Source organism: Kryptolebias marmoratus, linkage group LG10 (assembly GCF_001649575.2).
Source record: "Kryptolebias marmoratus isolate JLee-2015 linkage group LG10, ASM164957v2, whole genome shotgun sequence".
Lineage (NCBI taxonomy): Eukaryota > Metazoa > Chordata > Actinopteri > Cyprinodontiformes > Rivulidae > Kryptolebias > Kryptolebias marmoratus.
Window position 1 is genome coordinate 11996339 of NC_051439.1, and position 10307 is coordinate 12006645.

The 10307-nt window shown below is 41.4% G+C and overlaps 2 protein-coding genes across 2 annotated transcripts; one reads left to right on the forward strand and one right to left on the reverse strand.

Annotated features, from left to right (window-relative positions):
* Positions 1-842: 842 nt before the first annotated feature.
* On the reverse strand, positions 843-6219 carry cmpk2 (cytidine monophosphate (UMP-CMP) kinase 2, mitochondrial). The gene is made up of 5 exons (XM_017412124.3): positions 5617-6219; positions 4844-4958; positions 4278-4479; positions 2740-2973; positions 843-1650 (listed from the first exon to the last, which is right to left on the reverse strand). The coding sequence occupies exons 1-5, from the start codon at positions 6217-6219 to the stop codon at positions 1530-1532; spliced, it is 1275 nt and encodes a 424-aa protein (XP_017267613.1). The 3' UTR covers positions 843-1529.
* Positions 6220-6697: 478 nt separating this feature from the next.
* rsad2 (radical S-adenosyl methionine domain containing 2) lies at positions 6698-10189 on the forward strand. Its single transcript, XM_017413335.3, has 6 exons — positions 6698-7294; positions 8098-8259; positions 8582-8811; positions 8894-9043; positions 9316-9348; positions 9473-10189. Exons 1-6 carry the CDS (start codon positions 6979-6981, stop codon positions 9635-9637), a joined length of 1056 nt encoding a protein of 351 aa, XP_017268824.1. The 5' UTR covers positions 6698-6978; the 3' UTR covers positions 9638-10189.
* The last annotated feature ends 118 nt before the right edge of the window (positions 10190-10307 follow it).

Genomic DNA, 10307 nt, shown 5'->3' on the forward strand with positions numbered 1-10307 from the left:
GTACGAGCCGGTATGCCTGTGCTTATGAGGACATCAAGAACAAACAGCACCATATGAACTCAGTGTGCTCTATTCTTGAACTATGAACCACGTGGGTTGTTTAACCTGTAACCTCATCATCGGTCGTAGAGCACGGAGCATGGCGAAAAGGGCAGAAGTCTTCATCCTGGCTAGGCTAATGGCCAGTCAGATGTTGTTTGGGTGAGAAAACAGCAACAAACTAAACGGTGTCATGCAAAATTGTAGAGGTTTAATTTTTGCTGATGTAGAGTTCCTTCACACCAATGTGCAATTTCTGGGAAAGACTTGGAAAAACTGTGAAAAACAGGGTCTTGTTTGGCTAGCCATTACCTAGCGTGGAAAAAGTGCTCAATGACCGTCACAGCTGATAAGGTTCTAACTGTTGATAACCATCAGAACATCCCCTTTAAAAAATGACCAGACTATCTCTTTATTACTACAAAGTCTGGAACTTGCCACCTGCAAATTTATTTTTTCTAAAATAAAGCAAAAGATTCACAGAATACATGGTTTAGTCCATGTAGTTAAGGCATGTTTGAAAATCTCACGGACGAATTTAATGCACCAGCAGACATCAGAAGCAGGTGGTTCATTTATGTTTCCTATTGTCGTTTTTGTTTTCTGGCAACATGCATTGCTTAAAACTTAACTGACAATGCCAAAACTCAGCTCTATGTGGATAAAATCAAACTATTCGCTAATACAGCTGATTTTGTAATTCTAAATTAGATATACATGGGTTTGTTTCTAGGTTTTTCCACCAAACAACAAAAGTGATGTGGCTTTGTAATGATTTGCTCAGAAAATAGGAATCAGTAAAATCAGATAAATCAATTTATTTATTTTTTTGCATTTTTTAAAGTGTGTTAATTTATGGAAAATTAACTATATTGGAGCAGATGCTACATATCTGATTTCCTTTCGTTACATTTACTTCAGTACAGTCAATAGAGCACCGCGCTGCAATAAATCATGGTGTTGAATGAGGTTGTTTTGAATCAGATTAACTGTGTGGCCAAGAAGAAAGTTAGTGATGCAGGCTGTGAGGAGTTTTGTTTGCACATTGAGTGTTAGGATCGGGACTGTCTTGTTGAAACACCTCGACAAAATCTAATTCAGTCATGCCTATTCTTTTGTCCTTCTTTAGTGTCAGTCCAAATAAAAAAAAGTGGCTACATTTATCTGAAGGCTACACAAAGAGTAATTCTTTCAGAGGTGGCAAACAGTATGAAAAGCTCACTTCTTCTTGATAAAACTCCAGTGTGAGTATGTGTGTGTCTGTGTGTGTTTCCACATTAATATGTATTTCTGTTTGTAGCATGCGGTTCTGGCTCCTGGCCACTCAACCTTTACTCATTGTGAACAGAATCTCTTTTCCACACTCCAGTCTGGCCACCTGCCCTCCTGCAGGTGGCCTCTTTGACAACACCTTACTGGCACCCAGTGGTGACAGGGGGTACTGCATCCACTTGATGCTCGGCTGCCGGCAGTGGGAGATGGAGAACTGTTTACAAGTGGCATTTGGCCCTAATTAAAAGCAGCACTTGTTGGAGCACTAGGTCTGCAGAGGGACTCGCATCCACGGTGACGCAAGCTGGGCCGCTGATCCTCCGATAAGCGTCCTCCACTCTGCACAGGAACACACACACATATCGGTCAACAAGTGAGCACTACCAGGGACAAGTCCGACAATGTTTAATGCTCACAGTTTTGCTGCACAGTAATGTGTAAAATACACTGCAAGTGTGAGAAAAACACATATGTCTCAGGGCACAGCTTTATCCTAACAAAACATCTTCTTGTGCTTGTGATTGACAGTTTGCTGAAACTCCTATCTCTTTCTGTTTTCTAATTCTGCTGGCCCAACATCTGGCTGTCCCATGTGGACAAGTCATTACGTCAGGACAGGAGATGAATGAAAGTAGCTATCGACCTGTCTGAGTAGCAACTAACTGGGCCGGCAACGGCTGCGAGTTTTGACCAGCTTAATGGAGCACAGCAGCTCGGCAACTAATCACCTGCTCTTTCTCATCAGCTCCTTTCCCCCGTGGGACGGTAATTGATTGTTAAGTGTTTGATGGATCAGACTAAGACTGAGCTGGCCTGTCTGTGAAAATGCTGTACAGTTTGTACTTTCTACCACAAGACATCTGTTGAAGTGTGACCCATGTCTGAGGTTATTTTCTTTTGTCTGGTATTACCAACTCTGGGAACTGTATACATTTATACTAGAGTCCTAATATTGTCTAAACTATACTAACTATTTCAGTTGCTACTACATAAAATAATAATTTTCATTTCTACAATTCACATATTCACATATTTCTTAAAGCAACTGATTTTTTTTTATTCCAATACTGTCATTTGTTTGAGGAGTAATTACCCATGATCACCATTTCAATTGCAAGAACCTCTTCAGTTAGGACAATTTACATTGAATTACTGACAGAATTTTTACTTGCTTTGAAAAAATGTGTTTTAGAGCCAAAAACGTGTTGATTAATAAATTTAGTTGATTGCAAGTAAATCAAATGCCAACAATTTAATAGATTAATTAAACGAATGTGTTTGATTCTTTTTTACATCTACAAGGAGCGTTCCAAATGATTGGGTATGTAAATAATCTTCCATTTAAGCTGCGTTTCACTAATTTAAATGTCAAACTCAATGCCGTAATTATACATCCAATATTTTATTCATGCGCTCCAGCTATTTCACCTGAGTCTGAAGAGTTGGTTGCGGTCCAGCTCTTGTTCCTCGTCTGTCTTTGTTTGACCTCTGTCCCTCAGCCTCCTCTTCCTCTCCTCGGGGTCCAGGGTGAGTAAGACCACCAGGCTGGGCTGGAGCAAGTCACTTGGCCAGCGATACACCTCCGAGCCGTCCTGGGGAAGGTCAGTGACTGGGCCACTTACTGCCGTGGCGATGGCATACGCCGCTGTGCTGTGCCAAAATCTAAAGATGGGCACAAGGTAGAATGAAGGTGGAGAACAATTGTCTGTACCGGTGGTTATCGAACTGTTGATTTGATTTTTTTTATTTTGGGGTCTAAAAGACTGTCAGCGGAACTAATGTTTAGATGTTGCCACTCTGACTTGTTTCTGTGATGAACAGTAAGAGACAGGCTGCGTGCCGGAGTCCACTCCTTACTGGTCGGCCGGCACACGACCCGGATAACAGCTGAGGCTGGAAAACGCTACTGTCACCACTGGATCGGAGTGGGATATTCAGCAAATCTGTATGCCCACAACATGCGCCGGCTTGTAAATGTGGGCGAGAAGAACGAAAAAGGCTGGAAAACATGGAAGATCTCTTGCTATTACAACTACAGTGAATGGTAAGCAATAAAAAGACCTGTTTGTGTGTCTGAAACTCTGACAGGTGACGGTGTGAAGTTTAATAAAAATGAATATTACTCACTGAAACATTACACCCCAGTCATGTAAGCCACTCAAGCTTTTAAAAAGGAAATGTCATGAATATCATGAAGCAGAAAATTCACTTTCAGAGTCAAAACATTAAGCCACAAATACTGTGATAAAATGAAATCAGTCTTCGTTAATAAAAGACTTAATATTTCTGCCAAATACTTGCTCAAACATTTCATCCTGGAACAGCCTGAACTTTATTGTTGTTTTTCTTCTTCATCTGTTTTTATTCAGTAGAATTAGGATTATTTCAGCCTTAAAGGCTGTAATATTATATTAATATAATATTGCAATATTATATTGAGCTGATATACAGTGAATTTAAATGTGTCGGGTTTCCGTGCACAAATGGAACTTTATTGTAACAGTTCTAAATAGCTGATAGCACATTTTTTAATTATTTTTTTTTAATAATCAGAGGCTGATGGAGCACATTTTTTAATTATTTTTTTTTAATAATCAGAGGCTGATGGAGCACATTTTTTAATTATTTTTTTTTAATAATCAGAGGCTGATGGAGCATTTTGTATTTATTCATCTAGCAAAGTGGAGATCTTTGGTCTTTATTTTGGAAAAACTTAAACACTGAAAACAACTTTTTGAGAGTTTTGTTTTTTTTAATTTATACATTTTTCCACACAGGTAAATTGGATCCAATTTGAGATTTGTTGAGTTGAGGGGAGGTCTAAAGGTTTGAGAACCACTGCTTTAAACCATCTGATGATTAGAACAGTAATAAATATTGAGTAGTCAAGGTCTTGATCTCAGTGGACTTCGAACAGGATTTCAAACCAACGAGGCGCCACGTCACCAACTCATCTAACTCTTTACCTGTCAACAATGATGGGTGCCTTCATGCCTTCTTGGCATATTTGCGCTGCTGTGATGTAGTTCCCGAGAGCGTAGAAGGCCCTGCGAATGAGGGGAGGCTCTTGATCAAAGCGGGCTCTCCAAGGGGACAGGCACTGGGGAGGGGACCGCAGAAGGGTGGCCCCGAGAGTATCCCTCAGTGACTCTGTAAGAGTGGTTTTTCCTGTGATGGCAAAAGGTGGAAAATTATCACGGGGGCATTTTAAAACCACAAAAGCGAAGAAACGTTCATGTTTTAGTAAAAATCTAACAAAGAACTGAAATAACTAGTGAAATGATTACCTAACACTACTATCTGACCTGTGTGGTGGAGTCCTTTAGGAGGTTTTTAAGAAGTACTGATCAAGTAGATTCAATAAACCATTTTCATTGTGATGTAATGTTTCTGAGCCCACAATACATAATATCCCATTAGGCAAAGCTCACTGGCAGATAATGATTTTAGCAGAGGACAACCAGCCGTCACTTCAGTCGCCATCTATGCCTCGAACCGATCCCAGATTTATTTATGAGGTAATGGCATTAACCTGTAGCATCCAGGCCCTCGATGACAACAACGGGGAAGTCTGGTTTTCCTCCGGCGTTCGCTCTGCTGGGAAGCATCCTCAGCACGGACGTGGTCTCTGGGATGATGTCACCACACTGCAGAACAGGCAGAGTGAGTCTGCTGCTGTGAGACAGGAGGCAGGAGGGAGTCGCACGGCGTGGTGCACATGAACACACACGCTGCTCTGGGCCACCTGGCATAGTTAGATAAATTAAAGGCCTAGCATTCCCTAAAGGAATTCATATCACCTGCCACCTTTCCTGCCAGTGTTTTACACTACGGTATATTGAGAATTCACTGACTCATGTCTATTTTAGTCAAACCTTGAAAATTACATTATATGGAGTCTCATGAAATATCTTGCGCAATCTGGAGTATGTGCTGGGAATGACTCTCAGCTACTAGCATCTCAATTTGTTGCTGAAAATATGTAAAACTGGCTGACTTTTAGCCGTTTTGTGTAGGCTGAGGTCAACTAGCTGTGGAGGCCATCATGACTTGGGTTGGCACCAAAAGCTAATCAGTTGTAGATGTGCATCCAATGATTATTTCCTGAAAGTTTCATTAAAAACCGTTCAGTGATTCGTGACATATTTTGCTAACAGTCCAGCAAACACACGCAGAAAGATCATTAGGTTTGAACTGCAACGCCTTATTTCTCCACACGAGGGAGACATTTTGCCGAACGTAGCCACGCTTCATTCTGTGCTTTGTTTATTTACACTGTGCGGCGTTTCTTTGCATGTTACACACCTTTTTCAAAACGTCACAGGCCTCATCGAGACTGTAGAAGACGTCAGAGTTGATCATGTTGAGAGTGGATGGGTGATATGTTGGCGCTGCTGTCGGCACCACATAAAACTCTTTGGTCATTCCCATCAGGTTGCTCTCTGTATTTGTCCACACATGCTGAGTCCACTGCTGATTATCTTCACCCTCAGAATATGAACACACTAGCACCGGATCATGCTGCTCGAAATGTCCTAAGACTCTCTCAATCAGGGAGGAATCGTCAGAGTTGCCTTTTAAGAAATAGCCCCTGATGAGAGAGTTCTTCACATCTGGAAGAAACGACAGCATGTTGGTCAAATCCGAGCCAGGGGGCAAGTCGCTCAGCAGCTTGTCCTTCAGCTCCCAGTAGAACTTTTCCCTTCCGATCCTGTCGCTGCTGCAGACTAGCAGAGAGTAGCACTTGCCGTGTCCCTGCTGGAGCTCAGAGAACCCCAGCGGCGCCTTTCCCCCTCGGTTCTCCTGAAGTCCAAAGTAAACAGGCGCTCCTGTTTCCAGCTCCACTGAGAAAACGCGAGAGGACCATTGCGCAAACACGGACTTCAGGTCTTTCAGCCGCCTCGCCATGGTTTCTTCACCCAAATAAGCTCTACGAGTTCATGATTTTTATCAGCTCTTCCGGTGCATGGCGGGGAGAAACGAAACTGACTGACCGAGCAGGAGGGAAAACGAAACTTAAAGCCATTCCACAGAAACGATTCCTTTCAGCTGCTGCAGAAATTGACCTCATAAGTCCTGAGAGTGATCTCAGACTCATGACACAGCACGGACATTGAACTCAGCAATATTATTATTTTTTCCTCTGAGACAAAATTGCTTAAAAAACTTCACTGGGGATTCGCATAACTTACAAAACAAGAGTTGACAAGTGAGCGCATGCGCAGACTGTGAGCGTCAAACTGCATTCTGAACCTTTAAAATCTATTTTATGTTATTTTAACAGCCAAGCTCGCAGCCATTTTTACTGTATGTTATTCAAACTCTAAATAAAACTTTTTTTTTATTATTTTAAGAAAACTGTTCACGTTGCCACTTTGCGCCAATTAGAATTTGCGAGTATAGCTTTAATTTCTAACGCACCCAAACTTTTTCACTGCGCCTCTCCCAGCGTCCTGCATAGTTGAAAGATGACATTCGCTGGGAGTGTCTTGGTAGCCTCATTGCAGTTTCATCAGAAATGCAATTGCGCAGAATAGTTTCGTTTTCCGCGCATGCAAACAGAAACTTTTGCGCCAATCAGCTGACTGACTCCGGGCGTACTATTTAAGGTGCCACCTGTCTGCATCCTCAGCACAAACAAAGCAGAACAAGACGCGCGCTCCAAAGATGCTCCTCTCTTCCTTGATCGCGTCTCCGAAGGTCATCCTGCGGCTCTGCATCAGCACCGTCCTCTGCATCTTTGCGAGCGTCCTCTCCAAGGTTCGGTTCTGGACGAGAGGAGTCTGCAAGGGGACCGCGACCCCTCCGGCTCCTGACCTTAACAGTCCCGAGGACCGAGGCGCGACCACTCCAACAAGCGTCAATTATCACTTTACGCGCAAATGCAACTATAAATGCGGCTTTTGTTTCCACACCGCAAAGACGTCCTTCGTCCTTCCTCTGGAGGAGGCCAAGCGGGGTCTGAAACTTCTGAAGGAAGCAGGTAAAGTCGAGAAGTTATTTGGAATTAATTATATGGTGCCGTTTGTAAAGTCACACAGTCACAAATTAACAGCAATATATTGTTTTATTTAGCCATGTTATTCATGCATTTAAAAATGTCATACTTTCCGAACTAAATGGTTCACTTGCAAGTTAAATATTTAGCTCCAAACTAAATGTTTAAGTTCGAGCTAAATATTTAAATTTCCAAGCTAAATATTTTATTTGCTAACTAAATATTTAGCTCGGACCTAAATATTTAGCTTGCACGTGTTTGTGTCTGTTAGCAATATAACTCCTAAACCAGAGGGCGGATTTAAATTAAGCTTGCACGCTAAATATTTAGCTTGGAAATTAAATGTTTAGCTCATATGCAAATCCCTTGCCGAAAAGCGGAAGTGGACTATCAAAGTAAAAGCCCAGCAACCTGGTTAACCCAGGGGCAGATATTGTTGCAGCTGCTGTAGATCCATGACTGACCGACTCTATGGGCTTTTTTTTTTGGCGATTTGGCAAGAGATGTACATAGTGGTTTGGCTTTTATTTTGAAAGTCAACTTCCGCTTTTCGGCAAGGAATTTGCATATGAGCTAAACATTTAATTTCCAAGCTTTAGTTTGCAAATTAAATATTTAGTTTGGAAATTAAATCTTTAGCTTGAAAAATAAATATTTAGATCCGACCTAAAATAAATTAAATGTCTAGTTTAGAAATTAAATATTTAGCTCGTACATAAACAATTAGTTTGTAAACCAAATATTTAGTGTAGAGCTAAATATTTAAGGATTAACCTTTTTGTTTAAAGGCATGGAAAAGATCAACTTCTCCGGGGGGGAGCCCTTCCTGCACGAGAAGGGGGAGTTCCTGGGGAAACTGGTCGAGTTCTGCAAGGTGGACCTGCAGCTCCCAAGTGTCAGCATCGTCAGCAACGGAAGCATGATCAAAGAAAGGTGGTTCCAGAAATACGGTAAGACGCTACATTAGTGTCAGCTTTTAGTTGTTGTACGCTTCTTACCAAAACTGCGTGTGTTTGTGTCTGTTAGCAATATAACTCCTAAACCAGAGGGCAGATTTAAATTAAACTTGAAAAAAGTAATCACTGGACACACATTTACAACTCATTAACTTTTGGAGTCAACCTGATTTAACCTGATTCGACCAAAACAGCTACAACTTCATAGTTTCTCTGCATTTTAGTTTGAAACTAAAATGTGAATTCCTTCAGGGGATGCTATATGTTTTTAACTTGATAAACAACTGTGCATTCTCTGGTTTTCTTCCTTTTCTAGGAGACTATCTGGACATCCTGGCCATCTCCTGTGACAGTTTCGACGAAGAGACCAATCAGCTGATCGGCAGAACTCAAGGCAGGAAGAGCCACATCGAGAACCTGTACAAGATCCGCAACTGGTGCCAGCAGTACAAGGTGGCCTTTAAAATCAACTCCGTCATCAACACCTTCAACCTCCACGAGGACATGACGGAGCAGATCAACCAGCTCAACCCCGTCCGCTGGAAGGTACAGACGGACACAGGACGCACGTTTGGCGTCCCGATCTTCGACGGCGTGGCACTCATCCTCTGACCGTTCTGCTCTTTAGGTGTTCCAGTGTCTGCTGATCGACGGGGAGAACGCGGGGGAGGCCGCGCTGAGGGAGGCGGAGAGGTTCGTCATCGGGGACGAACAGTTTAAGGACTTTCTGGACAGACACGGCGGCGTCCCCTGCCTCGTCCCGGAGTCTAACGAGAAGGTATGAGACTGGAAACTCTGGGTTCCGTCCTCTGGGAAACACATCTTGTTAGATTATTTAAAATGTTCTTTTCTGGTCCTTTTGTTCTCGATTTACTTCTAATTTTCAATTGTATTTGCAAAGTTTCAGTGTGTGCGTCACACTGTACGCGACAATGTTTTATAACCAGAAGTTAAGAGCATCTTTTGGTCGATACAGATTAGACAAAGTGGGGAACAGAAAGGCAGCTGTTAAAGAAAATTAATTTCTTTCTGTATTGTTGTTTTCCACAGATGAGGAACTCCTACCTGATTCTGGATGAGTATGTAAGTAATTTGCTTATAACCAGAAATCTGAATCGCAGCCACAACTGCACAACAGTTGGTTTCTTTCATGTTGAAACTAATTTCCCAAAATGCTTTATTTTAATTTCTGGGTTTTTTTTTTCAGATGCGTTTCCTGGACTGTCGAGAGGGAAGGAAGGACCCGTCCAGGTCCGTCCTGGATGTTGGCGTGAAGGAGGCCATCCTCTTTAGTGGCTTTGATGAAAAAATGTTTCTAAAGAGGGGAGGGAAATATGTGTGGAGCAAAGCTGACATGAGGCTGGAGTGGTGAAACTCTGCAACTTTGCGCTGATGTTTGTACAGTTTAAATGTAAATTTCTATGAGTTCCTGTGACTTTGCTCCTTGTGAAAGCTAAAAATGTGTTATACGCCGAGTATTATTTAATGAGAGTATTCTGAAGTGGAGTGCAGCTCGAGTGTGTTGTTTTATTTAAGATATTTAGATTTTGTTAACAAGTTTTATTGCAATATTATAAAAAAAAATCATAAAATGGTTTCTTCCTCCCCCAAGATGCTTACTTTAGTTTGCTGGTCAAGTAATTGTGTGACATTTGACACCCTTTAAGTTTGTAATGGTAACATTTTATGTGTTAATTATTTCCTAAAAGTGTAATTTTATATCAAAATGCAGGGAATGAAAGCATTTGGTCAGTTGGTACATGATGACTAACTTGGCGAGTTCTTAAAACTTCAAGAATATTGCAAACCAGAAAATGAGATTTAAAAAAAAATATTATTTTTTTATTTCTGTGTGAACTTTGAAAAAAAAATATTGTTCATATATGATATACATACAAAATAATCAAATAAAATCTGAACTTTCTGTCTGATTACTGGTGCATCACAGAACCAAAGAAACACACTGATGTCTGGTTTATTCAGTTTTTCAAGGACGTTCATGTTCATTTCACTTGATCCATGTTGAGAAATCTGTCTTTAGG

Bases quoted from the DNA above. Each gene is read 5' to 3' on its own strand.
- cmpk2 (XM_017412124.3), bottom strand. From the start codon at position 6,219: ATGGCGAGGCGGCTGAAAGACCTGAAGTCCGTGTTTGCGCAATGGTCC. The intron at 4,480-4,843 runs GTTAATGCCATT...TTGCCATCACAG, and splicing joins CGAGGGCCTGGATGCTACAG to GAAAAACCACTCTTACAGAG. The intron at 1,651-2,739 runs GTGAAATAGCTG...GTTCCTGTGCAG, and splicing joins AACCAACTCTTCAGACTCAG to AGTGGAGGACGCTTATCGGA.
- rsad2 (XM_017413335.3), top strand. From the start codon at position 6,979: ATGCTCCTCTCTTCCTTGATCGCGTCTCCGAAGGTCATCCTGCGGCTC. The intron at 7,295-8,097 runs GTAAAGTCGAGA...TTTTGTTTAAAG, and splicing joins GAAACTTCTGAAGGAAGCAG to GCATGGAAAAGATCAACTTC. The intron at 9,349-9,472 runs GTAAGTAATTTG...TTTTTTTTTCAG, and splicing joins ACCTGATTCTGGATGAGTAT to ATGCGTTTCCTGGACTGTCG.